At 46.0% G+C, this 21,811-nt stretch overlaps 1 protein-coding gene across 1 annotated transcript in view; it reads right to left on the bottom strand.

Moving 5' to 3' along the window:
* Positions 1–21,811, bottom strand: part of LOC140430112 (uncharacterized) — a 122,681-nt gene that overhangs the window by 38,487 nt on the left and 62,383 nt on the right. The window contains exons 8-11 of the mRNA XM_072517629.1: positions 16,817–16,973; positions 12,609–12,749; positions 10,038–10,126; positions 9,810–9,909 (exon numbers count right to left, since the gene is read on the bottom strand). Of these exons, the coding sequence (XP_072373730.1) occupies positions 9,810–9,909; positions 10,038–10,126; positions 12,609–12,749; positions 16,817–16,973 (487 nt within the window). The remainder of the gene's footprint in view (positions 1–9,809; positions 9,910–10,037; positions 10,127–12,608; positions 12,750–16,816; positions 16,974–21,811) is intronic.

The following is a 21,811-nucleotide window of genomic DNA, read 5'->3' as shown; positions in this document are numbered from 1 at the left end:
GATGCCGAGAAAGCATTTGATAGAGTGGAGTGGGATTATCTGTGGGAGGTGTTGAGGAGATTTGGGTTCGGAGAGGGATATGTTAGATGGGTGCAGCTGTTGTATAGGGCCCCAGTGGCGAGTGTGGTCACGAATGGACGGGGATCGGCATATTTTCGGCTCCATAGAGGGACAAGGCAGGGATGTCCTCTGTCCCCATTACTGTTTGCACTGGCGATTGAGCCCCTGGCGATAGCGCTGAGAGGTTCCAAGGGATGGAGGGGAATACTTAGGGGAGGAGAAGAACACCGGGTATCTTTATATGCGGATGATCTGCTACTATATGTGGCGGATCCAGCGGAGGGGATGCCAGAAATAATGCGGATACTTGGGGAGTTTGGGGATTTTTCAGGGTATAAATTGAACATGGGGAAGAGTGAGCTGTTTGTGGTGCATCCAGGGGAGCAGAGTAGAGAAATAGAAGACCTACCGTTGAGGAAGGTAACAAGAGACTTTCGTTACCTGGGGATCCAGATAGCTAAGAATTGGGGCACATTGCACAGGCTAAATTTGACGCGGTTGGTGGAACAGATGGAGGAAGATTTCAAGAGATGGGATATGGTAGCATTGTCAATGGCAGGGAGGGTGCAGGCGGTTAAGATGGTGGTCCTCCCGAGATTCCTTTTTGTGTTTCAGTGTCTCCCGGTGGTGATCACGAAGGCTTTTTTCAAAAGGATAGAAAAGAGTATCATGGGTTTTGTTTGGGCCGGGAAGACTCCGAGAGTGAGGAAGGGATTCTTACAGCGTAGTAGGGATGGGGGGGGCTGGCACTACCGAGCCTAAGTGAGTATTATTGGGCCGCTAATATTTCAATGGTGAGTAAGTGGATGGGAGAGGAGGAAGGAGCGGCGTGGAAGAGATTAGAGAGGGCGTCCTGTAGGGGGACCAGCCTGCAGGCTATGGTGACAGCCCCATTGCCGTTCTCACCAAGGAACTATACCACGAGTCCGGTGGTGGTAGCTACACTGAAGATTTGGGGACAGTGGAGACGACATAGGGGAAAGACCGGAGCACTGGGGGGGTCCCCGATAAGAAACAACCATAGGTTTGCCCCGGGGGGAATGGATGGGGGATATGGAATGTGGCAAAGAGCAGGTATAACGCAATTGAAAGATCTATTTGTGGATGGGAAGTTTGCGAGTCTGGGAGCGCTGACCGAGAAATATGGGTTGCCCCAAGGGAATGCATTCAGGTACATGCAATTGAGGGCTTTTGCGAGGCAACAGGTGAGGGAATTCCCGCAGCTCCCGACACAAGAGGTGCAGGACAGAGTCATCTCAAAGAAATGGGTGGGGGACGGTAAGGTGTCGGATATATATAGGGAAATGAGAGACGAAGGGGAGACTATGATGGACGAACTAAAAGGGAAATGGGAAGAAGAGCTAGGGGAGGAGATTGAGGAGGGGATGTGGGCAGATGCCCTAAACAGGGTAAACTCGTCGTCCTCGTGCGCCAGGCTAAGCCTGATTCAGTTTAAGGTATTACACAGGGCACATATGACTGGAACACGGCTCAGTAAATTTTTTGGGGTGGAGGATAGGTGTGCGAGGTGCTCGAGAAGCCCAGCGAATCATACCCATATGTTTTGGTCATGCCCGGCACTACAGGGGTTTTGGATGGGGGTGACAAAGGTGCTTTCGAAAGTAGTAGGAGTCCGGGTCGAACCAAGCTGGGGGTTGGCTATATTTGGGGTTGCACAAGAGCCGGGAGTGCAGGAGGCGAAAGAGGCCGATGTTTTGGCCTTTGCGTCCCTAGTAGCCCGGCGCAGAATACTGCTAATGTGGAAAGAAGCCAAGCCCCCGGGGGTGGAGACCTGGATAAATGATATGGCGGGGTTCATAAAGTTAGAGCGGATTAAGTTCGTCCTAAGGGGGTCGGCTCAAGGGTTTACTAGGCGGTGGCAACCGTTCGTCGAATATCTTGCGGAAAGATAGATGGGGGAGAACAAAGAAGGCAGCAGCAGCGGCCCAGGACTTGGGGGGGTGGGGGGGGGGAGGGATGGGGGGGGGGTGTGGCCTGAGACAAGGCAGTTGCCAATTAGGGCTAGTTTTTATTTTTTGTTATTTAATATTTATTTATTTGTTGTTGTTTTTGTTTAAATTTAAAAAGGTCATTATTATCTGTATTGTTACAATGTTGTGTAAAGGATGCACAATGTACTGTGTTGGTTGACCAAAAATTTTCAATAAAATATTATTTAAAAAAAAAAAGAAGCATATGGCATGCTTGCCTTCATTGGCTGGGGCATTGAGTAAAAAAATTGGCAAGTCATGTTGCAGCTGTATAGAACCTTAGTTAGGCCACACTTGGAGTATAGTGTTCAATTCTTGTCGCCACACTACCAGAAGGATGTGGAGGCTTTGGAGAGGGTGCAGAAGAGATTTACCAGGATGTTGCCTGGTGTGGAGGGCATTAGCTATGAGGAGAGGTTGAATAAACTCGGTTGTTCTCACTGGAACGATGGAGGTTGAGGGGCGACCTGATAGAGGTCTACAAAATTATGAGGGGCATAGACAGACTGGATAGTCAGAGACTTTTTCCCAGGATAGAGGGGTCAATTACTAGGGGGCATAGGTTTAAGGTGCAAGGGGCAAGGTTTAGAGGAGATGTACGAGGTAAGTTTTTTACACAGAGGATAGTGGGTGCCTGGAACCTGCTGCCGGAGGAGGGGGTGGAAGCAGGGACGATAGTGACGTTTACGGGGCATTTTGACAAATACACGAATAGGGTGGGAATAGAGGGATACGGACCCCAGAAGTGTAGAAGATTGTAGTTTAGTCGGGCAGCATGGTCGGCGCAGGCTTGGAGGGCCAAAGGGCCTGTTCCTGTGCTGTACTTTTCTTTGTTCTTTGTTCTTTGTTTGCAGCTATATAGAACCTTAGTTAGGCCACACTTGGAGTATAGTGTTCAATTCTGGTCGCCACACTACCAGAAGAATGTGGAGGCTTTAGAGAGGGTGCAGAAGAGATTTATCAGGATGTTGCCTGGTATGGAGGGCATTGCTATGAGGGAGGTTGAATAAACTTGGTTTGTTCTCACTGGAATGACAGAGGTTGAGGGGCGACCTGATAGAGGCCTACAAAATTATGAGGGGCAAAGACAGAGTGGATAGTCAGAGACTTTTTCCTAGGGTAGAGGGGTCGTTTACTAGGGGGCATAGGTTTAAGGTGCGAGGGGCAGGGTTCAGAGTAGATGTATGAGGCAAGTTTTGTACACAGAGGGTAGTGGGTGCCTGGAACACGCTGCCGGAGGAGGTGGTGGAAGCAGGGACAATAGTGACGTTTAAGGGGCAACTTGACAAATACATGAATAGGATGGGAATAGAGGAATTTTAGGTTAGATGGGCAGCATGGTCGGCGCAGGCGTGGAGGGTAGAAGGGCCTGTTCCTGTGCTGTACTTTTCTTTGTTCTTTGTTTCAACTCCAAGAATTATGGACGAACATCAGCCAAACTCCAGTGCAACTGGAGTCGTTGTTAGAATAACCACTAGGTCAGGTAGGGAACAATATGCGGTGCATATTCAAAAAAGGTAAGCATTGGGGTCATAGGTGCTGCACATAACAGCATTAGGAATAGGAGAACGTTCAACAACTGGAGACAGCTGGGACATTTTTCGTCTTTCATGGAATGTGGGTATCGCTGGAAAGGCCAGTGTTTGTTGCCCGTCCCTAATTGCCTTGAAAAAGTAGTGGTGAGCCTCCTTCTTAACATTGCCGGCCATGAGGTATAGGTACATTCACATTGCTGTTGGTTGGGGGTTCCAGGATTTTGATACAGTGGCAGTGAAGGAACAGCGATATCATTCAAAGTCAGGACGATACGTGTTCCAGGTGTTGGAGTTTCCATACCTCTGCTGCCCTTGTCCTTCTTGGTGGTAGAGGTTCCAGATTTGGAAGGTGCTGTCAAAGGAGCCTTGATGAGATCCTCCAGAGCATCTTGTAGATGTTACACATGATCTTATTAAATGGAGGAGCAGGCTTGAGGAACCAAATGGCCTACACCTGTTCATAGTTTTTAAGTTCTATGTTCTTATGCATGGTGAGATTATTGAACTTTTTTTGGCACTGCCCTGCCAAAAATGCTGAGCAGCCAAAATCACCTCTCTAGTTTCAGATTGAGAAAGACGCTATGATCAGGACGAGGAAGATCAAGCTGAGCATAAAATTCAGGAACAGATCTCTGCTCAAAGGATGATCAACAACGGAAACAAATTTTTAGAAACCAGAACACTGACTGGATTTGTTTTAAAACAGCTGAGCATGGAGGAAGGTTGGTATTCCTGGAGGATGAGATCTAGCGAGCCAAGAGTCATGTTCATTTAAACCTGCTTTGTGATATTGTGAAAGTTTGTACACTTGTGTGGCGAACACAGGAATCCAACAAAATCTGTGATTCCGGTGGAGCAATGGAAGGAAGAAATGCAATTTGGATCCACCGTGTTTTCTCCCTGTATACACTAATCATCAAATTGTGCTCATGGACGGGACACTTTGGGCATTTGTTCAGGTGTTACATACTACCCTGGCAAATCTGACAGAAGCGTCTGATAGGCCTAATAAGATTTAAATTTGATGGGCCTCATGCTGAGCCAAGGGAATTAATCTGCAGGGATTAGCATTTCCAAAGGAATTGATTGTAATTGTAACAATATTCCAGAGTGGAAGTCCAGATGATAAATTTAAATAGATTCCTGCTGCCCTCAAGCTAATCCAACCTCTGCCTTTCCCTTGCAATGGGTGCTGCTCCAAAATTGTATAGCCTCTGCAGATCAGGTTACTCTGTTGCGCCAATATTTATGCTGCATTTAACCCTAGTATTTAAATAACCTTGTTCCCTGGAACTGAGATGCTATCACTGGAACATTACACTAACTGAAGGAAGTCCCAACTCACAGCACTTCTGCAATGTTTCATAAAACATGTCCCCCACAAAATCTTTCCAGTTATTTTTCTCTCTGTTTTAAAGAATGCAATAGTACCTTTGGAAAGCAAAATCAAAAAGCACGATCGCGATCATAAATTCCTGCTAATAATCTCAAGCAAAAGGAAACAAATCCAGTCCCAACTGCAGCTTATCGGGAATTCAATTCAATAATGAACAAATAAGTATTTCACTGGCCACATTAAACATTCCACTTTTTGTTACACTATGTTACCCCTGTATATGCCTACAGCATCTGACCTTGAAAACCTTGGTAAATTTCACGAGCCACTTTTCTGTTGCTGGTTAGGATGCTTGGGGGTGGACGACTGTGGGAGAGTTAATGGTTAGTTGGAGAATCAAAAGTTTCAGGCACTCTGTTTTTGCTTGCAGTATGTCAACAGTTTTAGTTAGGCTAATTGTGATCGATGCTTATATGTTGTACTACCTTCAATGGCGGCTTTCAGAAGCCATGACTTCGTTGTGGCCTGGATTCTTTCAGAAGTGTGGAGTTCTTTATTTTATTAGGTGCCAAGTATGGTGGAGGCACTAAGCACGGTCTCTGATGGATAATTATCTGATGCACTTAAAGCACAAGTCAATGTCCTAATGTCAAAATTGCAGCTTATGGAACTACATATTTTGCCCCAAAAGCTCAGACAACTCAGTTGTAATATATGCCCCTTTCTAAAGTATCTCTGCCTAGCCATAGCTTTCCCCAAGTGGGAGCGTAGCCAAAATGGAGCGTAGCCCAAGTAATGTCATGAACTATATCACCAAGTCACACCTTGGTCTAATTCCTACTCCTATGGCATCTGCAATTTCTTCAAACACCATAACCTGGTCCACCCTGTTCTTTTCTGCATTAAAATCATTATTGTGCACCAACTCTCATGATTCTTTTTTTATTATTCGTTCATGTGCCAGCATTTATTGCTCATCCCCAATTGCCCTTGAAGGGGCAGTTAAGACACACATTGCTGTGGATCTGAATTCACATGTAGGCCACACCAGGTAAGGATGGCAGATTTCCTTCCCTAAAGGACATTAGTGAGCCACATGGGTTTTTACGACAATCGACAATGGTTTCATGGTCATCATTTGACTGTTAATTCCAGATTTTTATTGAATTCAAATTTCACCATCTGCAGTGATTTGAACCTGGGTCACCAGAGCACTACTCTGGGTCTCTGGTTTATTAGTCCTTAGTCCAGTGACAATACCACTAGGCCACCGCCTCTCCATGAGATATCCTCCACCCTTGCAACCCTCTGCATCTATATTCACCTTTGCTGAATTCAACCGCCAACTCTTTTGTCATGTGAGAGTACCTTTAAGAAATGGGTGTTTATCAGTGACGTCAGAGTGTGGGTGGAGCTGGGCTGTCTGTCAGCGTTTTACTTTCGTTTTAGGCTGTTTGCTGCAGGGCGTGTTTTAGTTTCGTTTTCAGAGCTGGATAGCTGCAATCACTGCCAGAAGGTGTATTAGTCTCTCTCTCTGTTATCTAAAGACTGTAAATCGATCCTTTGGTGATTTAAAACTAATAACTGCTCTCAATACTGAATTTAAACCTGATCTTTGTGTTTTAAAGGTTTTTTTAAAGTCTTATGGATGTTAAAAGAAAAGCTTAAAGGATTACTTAGTGTTGTATTCTTTGGGGGTTGTATTTGAATTGATGGTTGCTAAGATGTTCACTGTACGTTTTAAAAAGGTTAACCTGAGTTAATAGAATAAACATTGTTTTGCTTAAAAAAATACTTTTCCATTTCTGCTGTACCACACCTGTAGAGTGGGCCGTGTGCTCCACATACCACAATCTATTAAAAGTTCTGGGTCAGGTGAACTCCATGATACACTTTGGGGTTCTCTAAACCCTGGCCCAGAACACTTTGCACTCTTCTTTTCACTACCTTCTTGTTCTCTCTAAAATTTTCCCATCGCTATTAATCACCATCCCCAAATATTGCCAGCTAACATTGTCTTTGATCAAATCATTTTGACCACTGATGATCGTTTTTTTCTCTGTCAGACCACCGCAAACCCTGCTTACTCATTCCAATTGCTCTTCTTTCTACATCTGCTCCTGGAATAATCTCTCACCAAGTTGCTTACAACTCCACTTTTAAACTTTGGCCATTCGTTCATCAAGATGTCACAGATGATTTGCTCAACCATGCTCTCACCTCTATCCTTTTTTTATTATTCATTTACAGCATGCCATTACAGAGGGCATTTGAGAGTCAACCACATTGCCGTGGATCTGGAGTCACAAGTAGGCAAGACAAGGTAAAGATGGCAGATTTCCTTCCCTAAATATCATTCGTGAACCAGATAGGTTTTTATGACAATTGCTTCATGGTGATCATTAGACTTTTAATTTCAGATTTGCCGTGATGAGATTTGAACCCTGGTCCCCAGATCTTGCCCCGGGTCTCTGGATTACCAGTCCAGTGACAATACCACCGTGTCACTGGCAGGCCAGTCAGCAACAGCGAGGCTAGGCGGCAGGTGAAAGCCATAAGCCAAGTTGAGCCAGCCAGAAAGCAGTGAGGGGAGCGACACAACCCAGCCAGGGCTGAGGAGGGAAGACCAGCCAGCAACAGCGAGGTGCAAGGCGCTGGGGCTGGGCAAAAGCCAGCTGGACGGGATTTGGATTTGGATTTTGTTGATGGTCATGTGTACCGAGTTACAGTGAAAAGTATTTTTCTCTGGACAGCTCAACCGATCATTAAGTACATGAAAAGAAAGAAAACCCCCACAAGGTACACAATGTAACTACATAACACCGGCATCGGTTAAAGGAATCAAGGGTGTAGTGTTAATCAGCTCAGTCTATAAGAGGGTCGTTTAGGACTCTGGTAACAGCGGGGAAGAAGCTGTTTTTGAGTCTGTTTGTGCGTGTTCTCAGACTTTTGTATCTCCTGCCCGATGGAAGAAGTTGGAAGAGTGAGTAAGAAGGGTGGGAGGGGTCTTTGATTGTGCTGCCCGCTTTCCCCAGGCAGCAGGAGGTGTAGATGGAGTCAATGGATGGCAGGCAGGTTTGTGTGATGGAATGGGTGGTGTTCATGACTCTCTGATGTTTCTTGCGGTCTTGGGCCAAGCAGTTGCCATACCAGGCTGTGATGCAGCCAGATAGGATGCTTTCTATGGTGCATCTGTAAAAGTTGGTAAGAGTCAATGTGGACATGCCGAATTTCCTTAGTTTCCTGAGGAAGTGTAGGCGATATTGTGCTTTCTTGGTGGTAGCGTCGGCGTGGGTGGACCAGGGCAAATTTTTGGAGATGTGTACCCCAAGGAATTTGAAACTGCTAACCATCTCCACCTCGGCCCCGTTGATGCTGACAGGGGTGTGTACAGTACTTTGCTTCCTGAAGTCAATGACCGGTTCTTTAGTTTTGCTGGCATTGAGGGATAGATTGTTGTCGCTGCACCACTCCACTAGGTTCTCTATCTCCCTCCTGTATTCTGTCTCGTCGTTATTCGAGATCCGGCCCACTATGGTCGGATCGTCACCAAACTTGTAGATGGAGTTGGAACCAAATTTTGCCACGCAGCCGTGTATGTACAGGGAGTATAGTAGGGGGCTAGGTCCGCAGCCTTGCGGGGCCCCGGTATTGAGGACTATTGTGGAGGAGGAGCTATCAGCAGTCATCAAGGAACGAGGGGGAGCAGGCGAGGGGAAACCCAACTTGCAGGGCTGAGGAGGGCAGGCCAGCAACAGTGAGGTGAGGCGCCAGGTGAAAGCCACAAGCCAAGGTGAGACAGCCAGTCACCAGCCATCGAGGAGCGAGGCAAGCAGACAAGGGGTGACTACACCTCCAGTGCTGAGGAGGACAGGCCAGCCAGCAACTCACCTCATGATGAAAGCCAAACTGTGAGCTAGCCGTCATGCGGTGGGGGGGAAAGGGCGGAGGGGGCGGCTGTGTGCTAATGATGAAGTTGAATGTGGTGCCCAATAAAGTGTAAATCCACCTCTGCATATCCTGCAGAGGTGGTTTGCCCAAATAACAGCAGATCTGTTCTTCTAGGCCTCACCCTCATTTACCAAAACCACTCAAGGATTATCCTGAACAGCAAAGATATCCCGCAGCTTCTTTTTGTTCCTATATTCTGACATCACTCTTCCCTGCCTAATAAGTATGGGATTCATGAAAGTCTTTGTCACCAAGATTGAGACCCTATATTCAGTTGCCTCTGCTAGTTTCTACTCCTACTCAAGCCAAACCTTTACCTCATGACCCTCTATGCTATCCCTGAACATGCATCGCTCTCTGGATTCTCCCTCAGGCCTTTCCAAGTTCATCTTATTCTTGTTCTACTAATCACATTTCCAATGGACTACCTTCCCTTCCTGGCCACCATGCTAACTGATGTTGCGAATTGCTAGCTGTATCTCCACCACATAGACTGCAGCAGTTCAAGAAGACAACACAACATAAAATTCTCAAAGACAATTAGGGGTGGGCAATAAATGCTGGCCTAGCCAGCGCTGTCCAAATCCCATGAAAGAAATTATAAAAGTATATACTATAACGGATTCCCTCTTCTCAAGCACTGCTCCATCTCTTCCAAAATTCATCAAAAAACCCACCCTTGACTCCTCGGTCCTCACAAGCTACTGTTCCAACTCTAATCTCCTTTTCTTCTCCAAAGTCTTTATAACGTCCTCCACTGCCACAGCACCAAAAGCCAAGAATAACATTCTCTTTGACAATGGTGCATTACCCGTCCTTGTCCACCTTGACTTTCCTGGAGCCTTTATCATGGCCGATGATACCATTCTCAATTATATTGCGCCTTTACTGACCTTTCACAAATCATGCCACCTGTAGATTCTACGGTTTACTGACCTGCATTTTCAGGCTCCTTGAGTTTACATTTCATCATTCTTTCTTGCTTCATTTCTACTTCATTCAACATTAATGTAATTGACTCATGCCGTAAAATATCCTGGAATAACAAATGAGCATTTTTGTTCACTAGTGTAGAGATTACGTAAGACTTGTACTCTTACCAGACCACGTCAGTCAAACATTTCAGACGTATAAAGCATTTAATGTCCTGTTTGTGGCACTTACATAATGCGGACTCCCTGAGTCCCTTGCATTTTGTAGAGTTGGTGGAGTTTGTTTATCATCCAAAGAGACACGGTTGTCAGTTGAAGAACCTGTAAAATATATATCATGTTGTGATGCTATGTGAACTATCATTTATGAATATAATATAATAACCAAACCGTAAGTAAACATTAGTGCCTGTATGTAGAGATTAGTATTCTAGCATCCGACCACAGGCGTTGTGACGACAGGAGAAGGTTACTGGAAGATGGCCACATGGTGAGACAGGACGCATTCTAGCATCTGACCACAGGTGGCGTGGTGACAGGAGACGGTCACTGGAAGACACCTACATATGAGAGATGTATTCTCCTGGACAGCACAGAAAGAGACAAGCTGGGCAGCAGTCACAGACTGCAGTCACAGATCGAGCAGCACATCAATCAACAGTAATTAATGATAGTTAATCATAGTTGTTTGTATCCAACTGTAATCTTAGTGGACATCATAGAAACCCCTTAGTGTTTTAGTTAATTAATAAACAGTTTTGTTCATTTACAAAGCCATATGCTCTCTGATCACTTCAACTACAAAGACCTTGCCATTCGTGCCTACAGAGAACATTGCAAATGTGTCTATTTGGAGAGACATCAAACCTAAATTTACCAAACAGTAATCCTTGTTTACTGGACAGAGGGGGTTGGTATCTCTCCTGTGATGCAACTTGATTTTGCAGCAGTGCCTTGTGCGATGCAACATTTATTAAATTCACACGGTATAGCACCATGACAGAAAAAAAAATTCAAACTATACCGGTAGATAAAAATGTTTCATATCAGAGATCACCTGTTTTCACACCTTCACACGGCTATTCTATCCCTTGGAGAGTGGCCTGCTGACAAGTTGTGGCCACAGGGATGTCGTAAACATTCTGATGAAAGGTCATTGACCCAAGTTAACTTTGTTTCTCTCTCCATAGATGCTGTCGGACCTGCTGAGTATTTCCAGCTCTGTCTGTGTTTCCTTTTTAGATTGCTTACCCAGAGTCTAGTTCATGCTTCCAGTTTGGATTTGTTTCATCTCCTCCGGCTTGGTGACAGCTGACAAAGTTTTAAAGCTGTGTAAGCAATTATATCTAAGTGCGTTGCCAAATCTATTTGGACGTGTTCCAGGAGGTTGCACTGCATGATTTCCCGTATGGGATGATCAGTCATTCTAAATACTTGCCAGTACAGGGCTGGTTATAAAGAAGAGTGATTTGATTACTGTGTGTTTTAACTCCTTGCTTATTGTCAATTACCAACCAGGGGCATAGCTAGAGGTGTATCTTCGGGGACGGGGAAAGTAAGTTCTGAGCCTTGATGTTGCTCACTTTTGCTGCTTTACAACAAGAAACGGACACCTGACCATGCAAGACCAAGCCCATAGAGGGTATGGAGTTCCTCAACTCAGCGGCAAAGAAAGGTAGCGACTTATGAAATAGCTGTGCACAACAACTAACCTTTGTTTCATTCATACACAACACACTCACAAAGTGTAGGTAGTAAAAAACAGGAAATATAAATCATATTTAAAACATTGTTCAGCACGTGAAACTAAGATTGGGACATGCACAAGAAAAAACTTAAAACAGTAAAATATAAATTTAATAATTTTTAATATTGGCAACCTTTAAACTTTCTTCTGATGGAATGAGACATCACAGTTATACACTAAAAGTACTCTTTCAGGCACAGCTTGTTCAGCAGTAATTATGATTTAGTGCATAATTACAAACTCAGTTACTCCTGATTGAACAAAACTTCAATTTTTCATCAGTCTTTACAGCCAGAATAGTGGGGGCTTAAGTGAAGTTCATGTTAAACCAGTAATTCTGTGTTGGTTCCATCTGTGAAGACTGAAAAACACACTCCAGGGAAAAGCAGAGCCTCTCCGACAGCAATTTCTGAATCTCCACATTTAACTGCACATGTACCGGTCGGTGCCAGAAGTCAGGTCTACCCAATAACTCTGAGACGATTTCGCAAATTCTGGGCAATAAATCTCCCTCTTCTTCACGTTAAAATTAATTCACCTTAATACAATCTCTTTGCACCTATCCTCCATTAGTGTTAACATATTCTAGTGATCTTACAAAGTATTTTTCCTGTCTCAGGAGTCTGTGATTGGTGGGAGGTGCTTGATCAGCCTCTGAGGGCATTTGAGCGAACCTTGATGGCAGCAGTCTGAGCTCCTGATGAAGCCGTCCAATCCGTCAACAAAGTCAAACAATACTGCAGTGTTCATAGAGCTGACCACTCACTCCATAATTTAGAGTACCCAATTCTCTTCCAATTAAGGGACAATTTAGTGTGGCCAATTCACCATCTTTTTGGGTTGTGGGGTGAGACCCACGCAGACACGCAGAGAATGTGCAAACTCCACATGGACAGTGATCCGGGGCCAAGATCGAACCTGGGTCCTTGGCGCCGTGAGGTTTTTAATTTTTATTGAGCCCTCGAGATCATCTTCTCTAGCCTCTTAAGCAAAGCTAGTTTATGAGCTCTCCCTCCGACTAGCTGCTTCCTGGACTATCCCATTACCCTGCCATACCAGCACAAGATGAATCTCCCGGTGCAGACACGACTGGCCTATCCTCTGCCGTATGTACAGCTAGGTCATGTGGCGCAGCTGAATCTTCTGTGATTTTTTCTGTCAGCTCCTCATACTCCTGGTTCTCAAAATGTTGCTGCTCTGAAAGGGAAGAGAGGGACAAGGATGAGGTTTTAGACTAATGAATGAGCAGAGACGGATGAGTGGCAGCTGGAAAAAGCTGCATTTCACCATGCTTGACATGTGGGGATGGGGTTTCAGTGAAAAAGGAAAGAGTGAAAGATTGCAAAGAATCCCATGGGATGCATACTCCGGCCAGCCACCTGCAATCCCCATAATCTCCATGATTTATCTCTTGAACAAGGAGAGGACCTGAACAGATGCTTTGAAACCTCCTGTCACTATCTACAGCTTGCATGCGCCCAAAGCGAACCTCCCTTTAAAATGAGCCATCTGCTTTTTAAATAGTGGCTTGAATATGGCGGCTCAGTGGTGCAGTGGTGAGCACTGCTGCCTCACAGCGCCAGGGACCCAAGTTCAATTCCTACCTTGGGTCACTGTGTGGAGTTTGCACTTTCTCCCCGAGTCTGTGGGTTTCCACCGGGTGCTCCGGTTTTCTCCCACAGTCCAAAGGTATGCAGGTTAGGTGGATTGGCCATGATAAAATTGCCCTATAGTGTCCAGGGATGTCCGGGTGAGGTGGGATTGGGTGGGGGAATGGCCTAGCTGGGGTGCTCTTTCAGAGGGTCGGTGCAGACACGATGGGCCGAATGGCCTCCTTCTACTCTGTAGGGATTCTACGCATACCAGAAACTGAAATATTAGGCGAGCTGCCAATGAACAGCAGGACTAATGCAGGCAGCCCACATATTTAATTAGAATGGGTGTTCTCGATGAATTTAACTATCTTTTCCTGGTCAGACAAATAGTCCTCTCTGCAAACATTCCGACTTTGTACCCCAATATTTGCTTCCATGGTATCCATTTTTTTTGAATGCATACACCCCTTCAAGTTTGAACTGTTATCCAGATTTTTCAACAGCCCCATCAGGCTAGCAGTTGGCTCTGGAGAGAAGCTATCCTGGGACTTATATTAATTATTTAAATAAGCGACCTCTATCAAATGCAGCACCGTTACCTAGGATTGCCAACTCTGACTGGACACATTCCTTGATGTTCCCTGAGATGACCGTACACTTCTAGGGGGCGATTCTCCAATATTGAGCCCAAGTGTTCGCGCCGTCGTGAACGCCGTCGCGTTTCACGACAGCGCGAACCGGGTACGACGGATTCTGGCCCCCATAGCGGCGGTTCACGACGCACTAGCCCCCCCCCACAGGCTGCCCCCGACCATTCCCGCAGAGGTCCTGCCGGCAGCGACCAGGGGTGAACGCTGCCGGCGGGACTGTGTCGTATCGGCGCAGCCAGCGCGCGCCAAACGCGCCGGCGCCGATTCTCCACACCTCGGAGAATCACGCGCCGGCGTTGGGGCGTCGTGGCGTGGTTGCGCCGATTCTCCGGCGCGGGGCTTGGAGAATCGCCCCCTTAATTTCCCCACCTAGTCAAACAGCCATTTTTCCCCAGATCCCCAATATTTGTAAAAGCCATCAACAAAACTGTTGAAATAATATGAAAAACATTAGACATTTTAACACCTCTATGATTTTACTCCCAGATTGTGTGCAGAATTGTCCAGGCAATTAACCTTTAGTCCCAGGAGGATCTGGCACAATTCCACAGGGTTGATGATGTCCGATGTTTCAATGTGCTGAGTGATTAGCTTGGGGCCATGTAGCCAATCATTCCTGGCACAGATTGCTTTCTTCTTATAAAATAATGAACTTGTGTCATGGGAAATCCTGCTCAGGCGAATGTTTATACCCACCCCTTCCGGCACAGTTGGTCCTTTCAGAGGCCGTGGTCAGCAATGAGAATTTTTGACTCCAGCCCATCATCAAGGCAGAGGCAGGCATCAGGACCTGTCCTGAAGAAGAACAATGGGACTGATTAGGGGGGCACGGTAGCACAGTGGTTAGCTCAGTTGCTTCACAGCTCCAGGGTCCCAGGTTCGATTCCCAGCTTGGGTCGCTGTCTGTGCGGAGTTTGCACTTTCTCCCCGTGTTGGTGTGGGTTTCCTCCGGGTGCTCCAGTTTCCTCCCACAGTCCAAAAATGTGTAGGTTAAGTGGATTGGCCATGCTAAATTGCCCTTAGTGTCCAAAATGGTGGCATTACTCGGTTACGGAGATAGGGTGGGGTGTGGGCTTAGGTAGGGTGCTCTTTCCAAGGGCCGGTGCAGACTCGATGGGCCGAATGGCCTCCTTCTGCACTGTAAATTCTATGAAATTTTATGATTAAGAAGGGAAAAATAGAGTACGAGAGTAAGCTTGCAGGGAACATAAAAACTGACTGTAAAAGTTTCTATAGTATGTGAAGAGAAAAGGTTTGGTGAAGACAAATGTAGGTCCATTACAGTCAGAAATGGGTATGTATAGTAGGGGACAAAGAAATGGCTGAGCAACTAAACATATACTTTGGGTCTGTCTTCACAAATAAGGACACAAATCAGATACCAGAAATATTGGGGAGCTCTGGGTTTAGTGAGAGGGAGGAAGTGAAGGAGATCAATATTAGTAGAGAAATGGTGTTGAGAAATTGATGGGATTGAAGGCCGATAAATCCCCAGGTTCTGATAATCTACATCCCAGAGTACTTAAGGAAGTGGCTCTAGAAATAGTTGATGCATTGGTGGTCATCTTCCAGGATTCTATAGACTCTGGAGCAGTTTCTGAAGATTGGAGGGTAGCTCATGTTACTCCACTACTTAAAGACGGAGGTAGAGAGAAAACGGAATTATAGATCAATAAGCCTGATGTCAGTAGTGGGGAAAATTCTAGAATCTATTATCAAAGATTTTATAGCAGAGCACTTAGAAAATGGTGGCAGGATCAGTCAGAGTCAGCATGGATTTATGAAGGGGAACTCATGCTTGACAAATCTACTGGAATTCTTTGAGGATGTAACTAATAGAGTTGACGAGGGGGAGCCAGTGGATGTGGTATATTTGGACTTTCAGAAGGCTTTTGACAAAGTCCCGCAGAGGAGATTAGTGTGTAAAATTAAAGCACATGGGATTAGGGGTAGTGTATTGAGATGGATGGAAAACTGTTTGGCAGACAGGAAACAAAGAGTAGGAATTACCGGTCTTTTTCAAATTGGCAGGCAGTGACTCGTGGAATACCACAGGGATCGGTGTTCGGACCCCAGCTATTCAAAATATATATTAATCATTTAGGTGAGGGAACAAAATGTAATATCTCTATATTTGCAGATGACACCAAGTTGGGTGGGAGGGTGAGCTGTCAGGAGGATGCAGAGATCCTTCACTGTGATTTGGACAAGTTGAATGAGTGGGCAAATAAATGGCAGATGCAGTATAATTGGAAGAAATGCAAGGTTATCCACTTTGGGTAGCAAAAAGGAGAAGACAGGCTATAAATTAGGAGAGGAGAATGTGCAACGAGACTTAGGTGTCTTCATACACCAGTCATTGAAGGTAAGCATGCAGGTACAACAGGCGGTAAAGAAGGTAAATGGAATATTGGATTCATAGCGCGAGGATTCGAGAACAGGAGCCAGGATGTCTTGCTGCAATTATATAGGGCCTTGGTGAGGCCACACCTGGAATATTGTGTGCAGTTTTGGTCTCCTTAGCTGAGGAAGGATGTTCTTGCTCTAGAGGGAGAGCAGCGAAGGTTTACCAGACTGATTCCTGGGATGGCGGGACTGATGTATGAGGAGAGATTGAATTGGTTAGGTTTGTATTCACTGGAGCTCAGAAGAATAGGGGGGATCTCATAGAAACCACAGAAAATGTTGAGGCCAAAACATTGCATGTTTTCAAGAAGCAGTTAGATATAGCACTTAGGGTGAAGGGGATCAAAGGTATGTGGGGAAAGCGGGATTAAACTATTGAGTTGTGTGATTAGCCATGATCAAAATGAATGGCAGAGAAGGCTAGAAGAGCCAAAGGGCCTCCTCCTGCACCTATTTTTCTATGTTTATATGTCCTGGGAGCTGTGTTATTGTCTTGTCAAGGAATAATTTTCAGCCCATTATAAGAAAAAGTCTACCAGAACAATATTTCAGAATCTCAGCAGAGCCTTTTGAAACAGACATTTCATTATTGATGAGCCATTGCAGAACCAACCTATTGGCTGTGGTTGTTCAGAAACAGTCACCTCACGATTACAGTGGGTCTCAAGTAGATCCTTAATCTTATCATCAGCAAGTTCAGCAAAAGCATTCTTTCCATCTGCACTCTTCAGCTTGGGGTCAGCTCCATACTGTAGTAGGAGTTTCACAGCCTAGAAATATATAGTACATCACCATGAGAACTCTTTCAGCTAAAATGCAAACATTTTGGGTTAAGATCACTTTATAACAACTTCATTTCTGCACTTATAGGGTCAAATTCCTCCATTTAAACTATCAAATTAGGATCCTGGTCCTGTGATTTACCGTTTCCAAGAAGGAATATGTACTTGTTTGTGGTAAATCTGTTACTGTGAGTGGAATTTAGTTGTGGCAATAGGTGTCACGCTCACCAGTTGGAGGAATGCTGGGAACTAGACATCCACTATCAATAGAAGGCCCAACGCTATTACCAAGTAAGCTGGAACAGGAGAGCATCGGGCTTCCTGTCGAATAACGCCCCCCCAGTGGGACAGTTGTTGACCAATCAGAGGTCGGCACCTCTCAATCACTGGCAGAGCTACCATAACATGCCCACACCAGGCACTGTCACTGGATCCCCAGGAAGGGAGATAAGTGGAGTAATGGAGGGAGGGAGGCTCGGCCAAAAAGTTTGCATTCATGAGGCACACCCACTTTATCTTAACATCAATTCAATAAATTGCTCTTGGATCAGAGACCAACCACTGATTTGCAGAAACTAATTCTTCTGCATATGAAAGAGGAGACATTCATCACAGAAGCAATAATCGATAATGTTTTATTTTTAAAGTAGCCACTCATTAATTTGGTTAATTTTATACAAGATTTTGCTGGAAGCACTTAATTCTACTTTGCAGCTACCTGGGTTGGCCAACTCCCGACGTAAAAGGGAGAACAGCAAAGGCTGAAGGGAAATTCAGCCAACACAGGCAGAAACTAGCAGGTGCAGGTTTACTGTGTATTAAACTTTGCAAAAGCCCAGACAGCATCGATACCAGCAACCATCTGCATAATAATGTAGCGGCCATCTACATACTAATGAGCGATCCCCAGGAACAATCAAAACATTTGAGATAAACAAGGCCAAGCCAGACTCCTCGGCGCCAGCAGGAGCCAACACAAAAGAGGTTAACGGACACCTAAAGACTGCCCATCGATCAGGGAACCGTTCCAGTATTGGAGAAATCAAACCAAGCGATTGGAACAAAGTCCAATCACTTGGAATTAGGTACGGGGTCCGCCCCAAAAGGCGGGAAGCCCATGGGGACTATAAAGTAAAGCCCTCAAGTTCAAATCGTCCTTCTTGACAGGGTCACTCAGCAACGTGAACCAACCCTTGACAGTGACCTGTTCAGCTGCCGCCAAAAGACCGTAAGTCTCAAGTCAATGCTCGCTACGAGATAGGCGCTCCTAGCTACCAGTCCATACCAGCTTTTGAATCCCGCAGACTCAGGACCTGAACAAAAGGCCATTTGTTCTCCTGACCTGGTGGGCCAGTCCGAAGCTAAGTATAGGCCTGTTAGTTGTAGAAGTAGCTTAGAAAGTAGCGTTTATGCATGAGTAGATTTGACTGTGTGTAAATAAATGTGCTTTGATTTGAATCTTACAAATTGGTGTTATTGGAGTTATTGATCATTACTTGAACTTGAACCTCGTGGCGGTATCATAAAAATACCTGGCGACTCGAGAGCAAAGGTTATAAAACAGAGCCAATTGAACCAACCAAAAGTTAGCAACATATTACTGGCGACATCTGACGGGACCCGATCTAGAAGTGGCTTCACCACTCCGGGAGAACCCAAAAATTTGAATTAGAGATCCAATTGGGAACAGAAAACCACAAGTGTTCAAGCAGATCTGATCAATCCTCATAATTCGGAAGTGTGTTAAATGCATGTGTAACTAACAGGGCGATAAGGTAAACTGATAGATTTTTTATTGCGACAAAACTGTCGGTAGTTTCTATTCCGGAAAATAGCGAAAGCCGTACCCGTAATTACAGCACCGCCATAATACCCCTTGTTCCAAATTTAAGAAAGTATTCAGAGAGGAAAGATGGCAATGCAGGCAATGCAACGCCTCATGAACCCAGAAGAATTTGCGGTCGCAGCGACCAGCAGCAGTAGAGTAGGACAATGTCCCGTATGGGAAGAGGAAATCAGGAAGTACCTCAAAGGGAAAGGAAGGCCCCTTTGGAGCGAATTCTGTAACAATGAGGAAACAGGTCCCGGGAGTATAGGACATACTTGGTGGGAGAACCTGAGCGAGATTCACAAGAAGAGCTTAGGAAAAGCTCGCAAGCCGATGGCAATCGTGTCCTGCTTGGCACAATTGCGAGGCACAGAGGAGGTCGTTAGGACGCTCCGGAAAGAGATAGAAGGCGTACACCGAATGAGCAAGGTCAATGACAGTGAGGTAGAAAGAGAGAATGTAGAGTTAAGGAGGAAGTTGGCAGCAAAAGACGGAGAGGTGGATGATGCAAAGGGGGCACACCAGTCTTGTCTGGCGCATCTAAGCAGCTTCCAGTCCCAGTACGAAAAAGCCTATCAGGACACGCAACGTGCAGTCCTGGTACGAGAGGAAACCGAGAAGCAGGTAGAGGCATTGCAGAGGCAGTGTAGTGACCTGAAGGCAGCATTAAGAGCATTCCATGCTGCTACCATGGAGCAAAGACAAAGCTCATTAGATCATGTAAAGTGCCGGAAGCAGATTGCAGAATTGCAATCTCTGATTTCAGTTCAAAAAGGATTCCAGGAAACCTTTGGATCACAGTTAGACGAGGAAGACGGCCCTGATTGGGAAGAGTTAAATGAGACAGCGCAGAGATATGTTCAGGGAACATAAGCGCAGGGAAAGCATCAGAAGAGAAAAGCGCCCCAACCCCCCACAGAGCAGATAGTTCAGGTTCCAATGAACCCAGTCACCACCCACCGCACAGCCACATCAGACGACACGGAATTTCTGTACACCACCCCCTTAACAGTGACCCAATTATGGGATGCGTGTGAGAAAATCACACTGTTCCTCCCCACTTCAGACCCCCACCACTTCTTTGCCAGAGTAAAGCAGCAAGCGACCATGTACGGCCTGGACGAGCGAGAGCATGTGAAGCTCACAGTTTTGAGTCTAGACCCTGCGGTCATAGCAGCTCTTCCCGACCCACAGAATGTAGGAGGAGGCACCCTTGCAGAAATGCATACCGCGATCCTAGACGCGATCGGGTTTAACCGGGGTGACCCCGTAGATGGCCTCAATAAGTGCAGGCAAAAGAAAACCGAGCACCCCACAGCGTTTGCTGGACGCCTGTGGATCCATTTTGCAGCAGTTTTCGGAGACTTAGACCGCGCCCATTTGTCCCCAGACAACATGGCCAAATGGACCCCCACCCTTATCTCCCATGCAACAGAAACAGGACAAAAAGCTTGTGCGAATTATGATCCCTCAGAGGAGGCTCATAATGAGAAATGGATCGTAAAAAGATTGTCCCGCACCTGGGAGCAGTCTGTACAAAACAAACCCGCAGTTAAAAATCCCGAAGAACAGCAGGTAGAAGCAGACATACAAGCCGTTAAAACACACCAGAACCCCGCATGGGTAAATTAAGGCAAGAACAGCCCCCACAAAAGTCACAGGAGTGTTACAACTGTGGACAGTTGGGACACTTTGCAAGAGAATGCAATGCGCCACGAAAGCCACAGAGAGCCCAGCAGGCAGGCACCCTGAATAAGAATAAGACAGGGCCCATACATAGTGTGAGCACCCGTTCAGATCAGACGGACCTGAACGGAACGGACTGACGGTGTTCGGGCTCCCCCAGTTGGGTCTGCGACACCCTTTGGGATAGGTCCGGCCGACCGGTAGTTGCAGCAAAAATACGGGGACAGCCCATCGAGTTTCTCTGGGACACAGGAGGGTCCTGCACCACAATAAATTCCTCCACCATGTTTCAAAAGGACACATGGCCCACTACAGCCACCATCACCCTCAGCGGCTTTACAGGCTACTCACAGCAGGGACACATCACAGCCCCTGTACCCATTCAAATCGGCAACATCACCACCAAGCACCCCATAGTTTTAGTCGACCTGCCCCACACAGCAGAACACATTTTGGGCATAGACATTATGAATTCCCACAGTCTATCCTTTGATCCAGTCAACCAATGTGTCTGGAGAATGGCAAAATCTGCAAGAGTCCCCGCAACGCTCACCATAGGGGACTATGCAAACCAAATTAGCGCAGTAGGCGAATTTTGGTTTAACCCGACTACGATTAGCATGGACAAGCAGGTTAGGGCAGTATTACAAAAGAACAGGACAGCATTCGCGACCCACAAACACGACTGTGGCCGGATGACTGGTTCAATACAAATCACAGGACCTGACCCTAGACTCCAAAAGCAATATGGATTTCCCCAAGAGGCAGAGGGAGAAATCGCAAAAGTAATCGACAGCTTATTAGAGCAGGGGGTACTTAGATCAGTAGCCTCTACTAATAATGCCCCGATTTGGCCAGTGAGAAAGCCCGATGGATCATGGCGACTGACCATCGATTACCGGGAACTCAACAAAATCACCCCCACAGCACCCCCCAAGGTAGCCACAAGTCCCGAGACCATGCTCAAGCAGGGACTCAATTCCCGATACTTTACGGTTTGGGATATCAGTAATGGATTCTAGTCCATTCCATTGGCAAAAGCGTGCCAGTACAAATTTGCCTTCACCTTTAAAAACCAACAGTACACGTGGACATGCCTTCCACAAGGATTCCACAACTCCCCCTCCATTTTCCACCGACAGCTGGCAAATGTTTTAGCCAAATTTTCTCGCCCCGAATGTCTGGTTCAGTACGTAGATGACCTACTACTGCAGACAGACACCAAGTAAGAGCACATCGAGCTTCTGTCCGAACTCCTGGAACTCCTACAAGCAATTGGATGTAAAGTTAACCCCAAAAAGGCCCAGATTTT

The sequence above is a fragment of the Scyliorhinus torazame genome, chromosome 9, assembly GCF_047496885.1.
Source record: "Scyliorhinus torazame isolate Kashiwa2021f chromosome 9, sScyTor2.1, whole genome shotgun sequence".
Lineage (NCBI taxonomy): Eukaryota > Metazoa > Chordata > Chondrichthyes > Carcharhiniformes > Scyliorhinidae > Scyliorhinus > Scyliorhinus torazame.
The sequence above is the reverse complement of the archived record's forward strand: the minus strand, read 5'-3'. Positions and strand labels throughout refer to the sequence as shown.